Consider the following 12,361-nt stretch of genomic DNA (forward strand, 5'->3'; position numbering starts at 1 on the left):
ATGGTAAACTCCAATGAGCTTGTGGATCTGGACCCGGTTATGGAGGATATCCTGTCGGTATGGGGTAAAGACCCGACAGCAAAGAATATAGAACGGTATTTTGGAGAGGCAGGGACTTTCAGATCCGGAACCCTTTCGCCGGAAACGCACAGGATCAATCAATCTTTCCTTCAACTGACTCAGGGTTATGATGAGAACGCTCTGCTTCATCAAGATCTTCATGTTTTTCAGCAGCCAGCCAAACCAGGCGAGGGTTCATTGCATGCAGTTTTCCGCCATCCGAGCCAAGGAAATAAAGGGAAATCGCCCGCTGTGGAGCCAGTGCTATCTGGGGGTTTAGAGGATATAGTAAATTTCATTACAAGCTCCGAGCAGTCGGGTGAAAAGAAGGCAGGAAGAGTTTCAGCGTTAACAAGGGTTTCCATTGGGAAAGATCAGGGCGCTTCAAAGGGAAATGGAGGTCGGCCGGAAGATGCGACTGTTTCTTCTTCAGATCTACAAAAGGCAACACATGCAGAGGACCCGGGTCTTCAGGTAACTCATCTATCTCCTGCCAATTTCTTTCGGGAGGCTGTGGATAATCCAATATCATTTAGGCCCGAGTCTGGGCACACTCAAACAAACCCTAGTTTGGAAGGGTCCGATTTAAACAGGGAGGCAAGGGAGGAAGACTCCGGCGGAAAGAAAAGAGGGGAGAAGCGGAAAAAACAAAGACCCATATGCGATCAGGAATTGGAAGGGAACCTGGTTTTGGGAATGGAAGTGAGCATTGAGGAAACTTTGGAGGTGGCAGACTGCACTGTGGTGGGTAGGGCGAGAGGGAAGAAATTTTCCTCTAGTTTCCTCCAAGAATGGGGAGAAAAGAACTGGCTGTCAGGTCAAGAAAGGGCATTCGAAGCCTCAACTTTGGCGAAAGGATGGTTTATGTTTCGGTTTGAGAACAAAGAGGCGGCTGACTGGGTGACTGCAAGGAATTGGGTTATTGGGAATATCCCTGTTCTCATGAAGAAATGGACACCTCTGTTTGATGCCGGCCGCGAGAAAACGGATGTCTACCCGGTCTGGGTCAGGGCTCCGGGTTTGCCATCGTTCTTATGGACCGAATCTGTCTTCAAAGCCATAGGGGACAGATTGGGAAATTATCTGGAAGCTGACATGTCCTTTCTGAAAACCCGGAACAAAGCCATGGCACGGATTTTAGTCAGTTTGAACCCTGGCAAAGGACTTGCAAAGAAGATTAATCTGCAATACAAGGACATGGTGTTCGAACAGATTTTGGATTATGAATACCTGCCCTTCAGGTGCCACAGATGCCACGAGTATGGGCATCTGGCAAAGGAATGCCCCCTTGGAAGGCGTAGGCGGCGATTTCAAAGGGCAACGGCTCAGTGGGAGACTGCTTACAGTCCAATCCATCATTCTCAGGGACAGGAACTCCCAGCAGATCAGATAAATGCAGATAAGGAGACCGCGGCCCACATGGAAGTGCAGCCGCCGGAAAAAGCTCAACAGGCTCCTCTGCCCATCATTGCGGATAAAGAGTTGGAACTGGAGACTGCCCCAGCAAAGGAGGAGCTTCATGAAGGGACGACACTGCCTACCGATGGAGCAATGGGTATGTGTTTTGAATCATCCACTCCTCCTGTTCAAATCTCTGAATCTATGGATGTTTGTATGGACCAATCTCCTCCACATACGCTTGTCTTTTCTAATATAAATGATAGATTAATAAAACATGATGAAATCATTGATGGATCCGGAATTGAAGACATCTCGGCTGCTTTGCCCTCCCTAGACCTGAACAGTGAAGGTGTTTCTCTTGACCCTGGCCCCTCGGCCATTCTCCCTTCATGCCCCTACAATCTTAGATCCCTCGACAATAAGCCTGTTATTTCCGATTCTGTAGGAGGTATTGGTCCGCTCCCCTTCCAAAGCCAAAAAAGGAAAAAAAGAGGTAGAAAATCCAACCTCTCCATGGCTCAGATAAAAGCTAAGTTTGATGTAGCTGATGGAAAACAACAGTCTATCACTGGGGCTCTTAGAGCAGTGCAGGCCCCGGAAGAGGTTATAAAATGATCTTGACCTCTTGGAACTGTAGGGGTTTAGCCAGTAAACCCAAAAAACTGGCCATCCGGGAGATGTTTCTAAACTCAAAAACAGACATCCTTTTTCTACAGGAGACCCTTGGAAGTGGAGTTGAAGTGGAGACAGCGTTAAATGCTCTGTTGCCTGGCTGGAGATTCTTAGCAATTGATTCTGAAGGTCACTCTGGAGGATTGGCAATAGGCTATAGGGAAGGAAGAATTAAGGTTTGCAATCAGTGGGGGACGAAACAGGCGATGGGAATGGAAGTTCAGTCCACGGATTTTGCCTTTCCCCTAACCATCTGCAATGTATATGGCCCCTGCCAGGATAGGGTGTCTTTCTGGAATGATCTGATGTCAAAATCCTTCTTGAAGGACAAAAACTTGGTGCTGGGAGGGGATTTAAACTTCTCTATAGGTAGAGCGGAGGCATGGGGTCCTTCGGCCAGGGAAGACCCCCTGACAGATTTTTTCTTAAATATGTTCACTGTCAACAATCTAATCGATATAAATTTGCTCAAATTAAAGCCGACTTGGAGGAACAGGAGAACAGGGGATGCTAGAGTGGCAAAAAGGCTGGATCGTTTTCTCATAAATGATGAGTTAGCGGCCAGGATTCCCATGTTTCGACAATGGATTGAAGAAGGAGGGCTCTCAGATCACTTCCCTGTATTCTTAGAATTCTCCACTCCCCCCCCAAAGCCCCCTGCACCTTTTAAATTTAATTCTTCCTGGTTACAAGATGATTCTTTTATCAATCTATTCAAGCAAACATGGAAGCACCCTGAAGCCAATGTCCAAGAGGACAAAGGCTTCTTGTTTATGGAAAATCTCAAAAGACTGAAGAAAGCCACCATAAGCTGGGCAAAGGCTAGGAAGGAAGCCCAGAATGAGGACTTCATTAAGATATGTGAGGAGCTTAAAAAGCTGGAAAGCATAGAGGAGGACGGATATATGTCACAGGCTTCAAAGGATAAAATTCTTCACCTTGAGAAACTCAAGATCCAAATTCTTCTGGCTAAAGAAGAGGAATGGAGACTAAAGAGTAGAGCAATATGGCTTAAAGCTGGAGATGAAAACACCAGTTTTTTCCACAACTATGCTAAAGGGAGGAAATCGGCAAATACCATCTGGGCCCTAAAAAACGAAGAAGGAAGGGAAGTGCAGACTTTCAAATCCTTGTCTGAGTTAGGACAAAGACACTTCCAAAAGCTATTTGCAGATCCAGGAGAGACCACTATTGCTGAGGTAATAAAGACTGCTCAATGCTTTCCAAGATTCCTAGAGGAGGATGAAGCGGAGGACCTATATTGCCAGGTAACAAAGGAGGAAGTAGAATCAACAATAAAATCCATGGCAAAAGAGAAAAGTCCTGGACCAGATGGATGGTCTATCGAACTATTCCTCCACTTCTTTGACCTAATAGGAGCTGAAATCACAGAAGTGGTGGAGGAATCCAGGAAAAAAGGTGAGGTCTATAGCCCTTTTAATGCTACTTTTATAGCTCTCATTCCAAAGAAGGAAGTTCCGGATTGTTTTGAGGACTTCAGGCCAATTTCGCTATGTAACAGTATCTATAAAATCATAGCAAAAGTGATAGCGAACAGAATCAAACCAATCTTGTCGCGGCATATTTCAATGGAGCAATTTGGCTTCTTATCGGGAAGACAAATTCATGAAGCCATAGGAGTTGCTCAGGAGGTCATGCATAGTGTCAGACAGAAGAATAAGAAGGGTGCTGTTATTAAAATTGACTTATCCAAAGCATATGACAGGATAAATTGGTTATATATCAGGCTGCTTCTAACTCATCTTGGTTTTAAACCTGATTTCATCAGCTGGATTATGGGTTGTATCTCGAACGTAAGTTATGCAATTCTCATCAATGGAGCAGCTACTTCTTTCTTCAAAGGTCAAAGGGGCCTGAGGCAGGGATGCCCCTTGTCCCCTCTCCTTTTCCTGTTAGTTGCAGAGGGCCTCAGCCAGCTGATCCACAAGGCCAGAAGGGAGGGGAAGGTTAAAGGTATTGAAGTAGCTACTAATTTATTTATCTCACATCTCCTTTTTGTTGATGATATCTTGATCTTCACAAATACTGAGCAAATTGAAACAAAGGAATTAAAAATTATTTTAGATCTGTTTCTGAAAGCAACAGGCATGCAGATAAACTCCAGGAAATCCCAGCTGATAATGACAGGTATAGCAGCTCAGGAGAGGGCAAGGCTTCAATCTTTCTTCCCTTTCCAGCCTAGTACTTTGGATCTTCCTTTCAAGTACTTAGGTTTCTGGCTAAAACCAAATGCTTACAAGAAGGAGGATTGGAACTGGCTGATTGCAAAGATAGAATCCAGGATTTCCCATTGGAGTTTCAAATGGCTCTCTAGAGCGGGGCGATTGACTCTTATAAAATCAGTGCTTTTGGCCATACCAGTATACTGGGCAGCACTAACGTGGGTTCCCAAGGGCATCATGGAGAAGATCAGAAGACTATGTAGCAGATTCTTATGGGATGGCTCCAAGGAAAACTCGGTGCTACCATGGGTGGCCTGGGATAAAGTGGCAAGGTCTAAGGAATGGGGAGGTTGGGGGATTAAAAGTCTTCCCGACTTTAGTCTCTCTCTGGCAGCAAAATCGGGTTGGAGACTTATAAAGATGGAAAACCTATGGACCAGAGTGGTAAAAAGAAAATATATAGACCCTGTCCCATTGGAGGATTGGATAAGAAACCCGGTTAAGAACAAGCAGAATGTCTCTGTGATATGGAAGGCAACGGTGGAATCTTTCAAGGTAATTGAACAAGGATTGGCATGGAAGATCGGGAATGGTAGGAATCTGAAGATTGGGAAAGATCCTTGGATAGGATGCAACGAAAACTATGCCTTATCACCTGGATTAATCAGGCATTTAGAAGGAAAAAACATTTTTACACTAGACCAGGTGGAAAAGGTAGGTCAATCAAGCTTGTGGAGTCAGGCATGGAAAGATGGAGGGGACCTTCAGCTGGATCAGAGGTGGTGGAATGAATGGCATTCTTTTACTCAAGAACTTCTTCGCTCCAATGTAAGGATTAAAGACAGTCCGGACAGTCTGATTTGGGCCCACGGAGAAACCGGAGATTATTCTCCAAAAGACGGATACAAGTTCATTCTATCCAGGAAAGGATGGGGAGAACCAGAGTGGTGGTCGAAACATATTTGGAAGCTAAAATGTCCAGCAAAGGCCAGACTCTTCTTCTGGTGCCTTCTCAGAAGGAAAATTCCATCCTGGGACATTCTTCAGTCTAGATACATGCATGGTCCTGGGAGGTGCACTCTTTGCAAGAATGAAGAGGAATCAATCAACCATCTTTTTCTAAATTGCACTGAAACTACAAAAATCTGGGGGGAGGTAGAGAAACTGATGAATAAAAAGTTTCATTGGGGAAATGGGAATCTGGACGAGGCATGGTCTAAATGGTGGCATCAATATCCGGAAGGGAACTTGAGAAATCTTCCGCCCATCATCTGCTGGGGAGTCTGGCTTGCTAGAAACAGAAGTATTTTTCAAGATAAGGGAACACCGCCAAATGCCACTGCCATTCAAGCGGTTTCCATCTACACTTCTATCCCAGAACCAGAGGAGAAAAGACCTCAAAATGTAAATAAGACAGTGCAAATCAAAGAAGGCATTCCCTGGGCTTTTTTTGACGGAGCCTCTCAAAACAACCTAGCAGGAGCAGGAATCATCATCCATCTAAATGCAAACCACTCCCTCAAAGCCTCAGTTGGATTGGGGTCAGGATCAAACAATTTTGCCGAAATGTCAGCTCTGAGACTCCTCCTATGTTGGCTAATTCAAAGAAACACCTTCACTATTCAGATCTTTGGAGACTCTCTCAATGTTATAAATTGGGTCAACGGGAAAAGCACTTGCAAAAACCAATTTTTGAAACCCATGCTGGAAGAACTGCAGGTATTAAAATCATCTTTTAACATCTTCTCTCTATGCCATATCTACAGGGACAACAACGAATCCGCGGACAAGCTTTCTAAGGAAGGTTTGCAGCAAACTTTGGGAGGTTGGAAAATAGTGGAAGACTGCCAAGGACAGGTTCTATCATCAGATGTGCCGCCATATGCATAATCTACAGCTGTTGTTTTTACTTATCTTTTTTTTTTTTTCATGCACAGACATATACCACAGACTTCTTTTTTTGTTTAAGCAACTGGACTTTATGGTTCTTTTTACTTTATATGGGTTGTTTTCCTCTCTGTTGAGGAGACCCAAATGATATGATGTAATTTTGTTTTAAAACTGCCTCTCTTGGGGAGGACATCTTTTGATCATGGCTGTAAGACAAACACAGCTGACGGATTTTCTACCTACAGCAGAATTTTGCTCTGAAAACAGTGGAACAAAATGACAGTAAGGAGGATTTTGACTGATTGCATGGTCAATCAATCAACAGTATTGGAAATGCTCAGCATATGCAATGTAACTTTTTATTTTCTTAATAAAAAGTTCGCTTTTTCTTCGGAAAAAAAAAAAAAAAAAAAAAAAAAAAAACCCATTAATATATTTACAATATAAAGGATGGTCCGTTATATAACTACTTTAGTTTTAATTATTAAATAATGATACCAATTTTAATTATTTTATTCTATTTATTTAATTAATTAATTTTATTTTTATTTTTTGTTTTTTTATCTTTAGTATTTATTTATTTGAGTATTTGATTTATTTATTTATTTTTAGTGTTAACTTAATTTGTTTTCTCTTGTTCTAATTTATTTATTTATTAATTCTAACTAAATAACCCATTAATATATTTACATAACCCATTAATATATTTACAATATAAGGGATGGTCCGTTATATAACTACTTTCCTTTTAGTTTTAATTATTAAATAATGATACCAATTATAATTATTTTATATATTTTCATATATATATATATATATATATATATATATATATATATATATATATATATATATTACACCTAATATAACTAAATTTGACCGTGGTCCTAAAGTCAATTTTTTGCCCAGCTAACCGTTGGTGGCTCTGCTCTAACTATTTAACATGCTAAGCTGGATCTGTTTTTTCAACTTGTCCTGACGATGAACCACACTGGTTGGTTCGAAACGCGTCGACAAATGGTTTCTCATGTGATTTTCGCCAAAAAATCTATCATAAAAATGCTCAAAATGATTTTACATCAAAAATCTAAGCACCATATCGTTAAAATAATTCCACTGGTGCATTCAAAAAGCCTCAAAACCCCTGTTTCGACTCTTTTCGCACTAAAAAAAACATCTAAATGGAGGCCCTGCTCATACTATTTAACACGCAAAGCTGGATCTGTTTCTTCAACTTGTCCTGACGATGAGCCACACTTGCTGGCTCGAAACGCGTCGACAAAAGTCTTTCATTATGCGAATTACGCCGAAGCTCTTCTTATAACTGTTATGGATCACAGAAGTCTCAATTCAACAATTGGCCTAAATATGTCAAAAACACTCTTTGTTTCACTCAAAAGGACTTGACACTGTAAAATATTCAACAAATGAATTTTTGGCTCAATGGTTGAGCACCCAACTTATAAAGCCCCAGGTTAGGGGTTCAATCCACAATGAGCGCGCAATTGGTTTTTGATACTTGACGATGGTTATGTTACATATATGACATAGAATTTAATTTTCAAAGGTTAAGGTGGCAGGGTCAACAGACCCGCCACCCAACATACAATGTATACCATAAAATATGTTGCCTCTACATCATACCTCCATTACTAAGGTTGGCGGGTCGTAAGGTTAGGGGTTCAATCCACAATGAGCGCAATTGGTTTTTGATACTCGACGGTGGTTATGTTACATATATGGCATATAATTTGATTTTCGAAGGTTATGGTGGCAGGGTCAACAAACCCACCACCCAACATACAACGTATACCAGAACTATGTCGCCGCTATATCATATATCCATTATTAAGGTTGGCGGGACGCCAAAACTGACGGGACGCCAAAACTGACGGGTTCTTCCAACCTTTCCCTCCTTATATGACACTAATACACTTTAAATATATGTGGTAGAGTGCATTAAATAAGAACCAACTTTATCCCAGTTGACAAGGTGTTAGATTTGTGATGCATAGGTCATAGGATCAAATCCCGTTGGTCCGCTTAACAAATTTTTGACCAACTGAGACAGACCATGTGTCACCCTCTGATAGGGCCACATGTTGTTGTACGTTTGGTCCATATGCCACTTACAAAAAACTGCCACTTGTCTCATTCTGGACGAACCACGTGCCAACCAGAACCATGAGCCTGGAACCCTAATTGCTGGAACCATGAGGTGACAATTGACTGTAGGAACCATGAGTGGTGATTGTTGAATTTAACCTGTTGATCTTTGACATTTTTCCCTACCAAGACCTGAACGTTGATTGGTTGTAACTTCGTCATACAATATCCTTTTTTGCCCGTGAAAGTTGCGTTCGGTTCATAAAGAAATCTATGCAATGGAGCTATTTTGAAAAGCATATGACAACTTTTATTTTCGAACATTTTCTGAAACTTTAAGCATATTTTGGATCCTTTGAATCACTCCTTGATAATTTCGGATCACAAAATATTTGTCCTTAAGAGGCCAAGTGAGAACCATAAGAAGCATGAAGTTGTTAATCTAAGAAGTTAAGCTAATGTTCTCATGAAGCCACCTTATCAAGAAGAGAAGTAGAAGACTGGACCTCCTCCAAGGTAGAACAATTTCAACAAACCACAATGACAATCCAACTCGCCAAGGTACCTAAGTATATTTCTTGGTTATTGTTATTCATGTACAAATTTTGGGCATAAGGCTAGGGATTGTAAAGCTTATAATATGATTAACTACAAAGGATATCATCAAAACCCTATGGGCATGTTTACTAAATTTGTCTCCTAACATTTTCCAAATTGAAATCATTGGTAAAATGTGTAGAAATTCTTCTCTCTACACATCTTGTAGAGAAACTGTAGATTAAATTGATTATGCAATGTACTAAAGCAAAATACTCAATCTACTTCTACTATCAAACTTACGGAAGCTTAATCGATTTGAGCAAGATCGAACAGAACACATATAATAGAGAAGAAGATTCAATCACACATGAAACACAGGAGAATACTCTGAGGAAAGCCTCAACTAAAAACCCAGCTATCTGTATTATTATACAAGTGGAAATATCTCAGGATTACACAAAGCTTTAGCTCACAAGATATCCAGCTCTCAGTATAATCCCTCACTGCTGCAACACATATGCCTTCCTTCAGTCCTCCAAGCCTCCCATTTCCTTGCGTAGTTTCTCCTAGGTCCTCCAGCTGCAACCTGTGTGATTCTCACCTCACACACAACACTGACATCTGAAATAACTAGGCAATATTGAAGGAGATAATTCCTTTTGTATGGATGAGTTTCCTATATAGGAAAATTCCTCCAACTGATAGTACATTGTCCCTTCCTTTAATCTCAACTGGGTCTCTGTCTGAATTGACATGCATGAGTTATTTATGAGAGAATATTCAGTTATCTGGAGAACACTAGTTGCATGCATGCATGCATTAACTGACTGAACTCACAATTAGTTCCTCCAACTGTTTGGAACAAATTTAACTGGACTTAACTCAGTTAACTGAGCTAACTAATCACAACTCAAATACAACTCATTCTTATCTCCTTAATTAAGGGATAACTTCCTTAATAAAAGGGATAGCTGTTGCATGTCTTCACATAGACTTCATGTTTGATTTTCTCCAACTAATTAACTCAAGATAAATTAATTAATTATTTTTCAAACAGCTAGTGAGACTAAATTCGAATTTTAATTCAAGGACTAATTAAAATTGGAATCTATCTCGAAATGATATTTATAGCAATGTTATTTATAGCATTTCTATTTTTTTCTATTTCCAACAGAGTTGGAGTATATCTTGAAATGCTTTTTATAGCAATGCTATTTTTAGCATTTCTTATTGCTATTTTCAATCAAAATAACCTATAAAATTTGTCTCCTAACATTTTCCAAATTGAAATCACTCGTAAAATGACCATGCAAGCTAATTCCTCCAACTTTTTCCACTCCAAAAGCATTGAGATGGATGCAAAATAATATATTGATCTAACATGGATCATTTCTATTTTCCATTTAATCCAATATGCCAAAGTTCTTGCTCCCCTTGTCTTGTAATTATAAACTTGTTCTAGGATATCGTATCTTCTATAAACTTTGCCTAAGCATTTGGTACCAAATCCTCTACAGAAGATAAGACATGCTCTTCTTCTTGATCCAACATGGAAGATGCATAAAGTTTCATATTCTCTAGATTCACTACCGAGTGTATGGGGGTAGATTGATATTATAGGTGTTATTTCCCACCTTTTCCAATATCTCAAAGGGACCATATTGCAGAGCGTTGAAGGTAGAAAATATCCTAAACATGTTTCAAATGGGGACTTACCAATAGAAGTGTGGACTACTCTATTATAAGAGTGTTGTATATATATATATATTGGAGTTTCATCCCAAGTATTTATATGGTTATGATTGCATCATTTCAAAAGCTGCACCAAAGTCATGCTGACTACTTTTGTTTTCCCATTTGTGTGTGGATGGAATGTTGTATACCTCTTCAACTTTATGTCCATCTTCTCCCACAATGTAGTCCAAAATGTATTGAGAAATATTATGCCCCTATCTAAAACGATGCTCCTTTGTATCCCAAAGTGCACACAGACCTTTCCAAAGAACAAAGACCTCACATCAACTATATATATTAATTAATGATAATTAATATATACTATTAATCTCTTAATTGCTTCTAATATTTTGTTTCTATCTCTTAACTCCTCTTTGCTTCATTATCATATCTCCCCTTTTCCTTTCTCTTTAGAGTATATAATAATTTAGATCTAAACCTCACTAGTATTTAATATTCTTATAGTCTCCTCTGTCGTTAGTAATATTTATAGGTTAATCTTAACCATCTTCTTAATGTGGAGTATTCTTAACAATACTAATTTATAACTAAATTTATAATAATAAATATTTACTAATTTATAACTAAAATTTATAATAAATAATTCCTATACTGTGTAGCATATTTGAATCTTACGCTTAACCTTATAACCTCATTATTAATTATATATAACAACTATTTTTATCTTATTATTATATAATCTCCCATCCTCTTTTTTTTTTTTTTAACTGTAACGGGTATAATTTATTAATGAGGTATGGTTGGGCCTAAGCCTAATCAACCATCTTTACACAGCTTTTCCTTGCATCTTTACCGCCATTATAAAGATACCACATGCCTAAGAAGTCTGGATTGCCTGGACGATACACTAGAGAGTACCTCCCAAAACTCTGCGCGTTATCCGAAATGTTGACAAGAGTTGCAGTGGCTTTAGCGGGAATCCACTGGAGGTTCTGGCACGTGAAGACATACTTTCCATTGTAGGCCTTTGTTTTCAGATTCAGGCTGTTACCATCTGGTGATGTCAAAGCTGGAGTTCTCCATCCATGCCCAATCTGAGTGCAGAAGCATCGACAGAGTAGAAACCAACAGTGTCCATATGGTTGCCATGGTATTAATTGAAATGCATATAACACCTTCAGTATCAGAGGAAGTAAGGCTTGGCAGTAATCAATGAATGAATCCTCTATTTATGATGTCCTTGACAATGCAATTGCAGGGCAGCCGCCTTTATCTAGATGGAAGCAGCCACCACACAGTCTGGTTGTTTTAAAGATGGAAAAAGGCCCCCAGGTTTATCTGTGCACATCGTGCTATACACTAATGCAAGTGATGTGCCGAAAATGTCAGTCATAATCCTCTCAAAATTGTTCAAAATGTTGTAATCCTTGCTTCTTGCTTCTTGTTCAATTCTGCGCTTGAGTTAAGGAATACAATATGAGGTAGCGCTGTTATCATTGTTGTTGAGAGTTCCCGGTGCTAAGAGACAGCCTTTGTTTGCCATTTCATCCGCCTCACTATTCAAACTTCTGAGGATATGGTATATTTTGAAGGAAGTGAAATCTTGCAGAATTATCTTTAACCTTTTCAGAGACTTGTTGAGAATAGCATTGTTGAACTGGTCGTCCGAGATGATCTTCTTAATGAGGATTTCAGAATCTCCAAATGCTTGGCATTCTTTGATGCCTTTATCCCGGACTATTTGGCAGGCTTTTGTGAGAGCAAGGAGCTCTGCCTGATTGTTTGTGCGAATACCAAGCCCCCAGCAAAAGTGG

General features: G+C 39.8%; 1 protein-coding gene across 1 annotated transcript; it reads left to right on the forward strand.

Annotated features, from left to right (window-relative positions):
* On the forward strand, nucleotides 1-6,206 carry LOC149196594 (uncharacterized). Its single transcript, XM_089408361.1, has 2 exons — nucleotides 1-2,064; nucleotides 2,178-6,206. The coding sequence occupies exons 1-2, from the start codon at nucleotides 1-3 to the stop codon at nucleotides 6,204-6,206; spliced, it is 6,093 nt and encodes a 2,030-aa protein (XP_089264487.1).
* Nucleotides 6,207-12,361: the final 6,155 nt, after the last annotated feature.

The sequence above is a fragment of the Pinus tabuliformis genome, chromosome 2_2 (genome assembly GCF_031772625.1).
Source record: "Pinus tabuliformis cultivar Carrire ecotype Pingquan chromosome 2_2, CPIR1, whole genome shotgun sequence".
NCBI classification, from domain to species: domain Eukaryota; kingdom Viridiplantae; phylum Streptophyta; class Pinopsida; order Pinales; family Pinaceae; genus Pinus; species Pinus tabuliformis.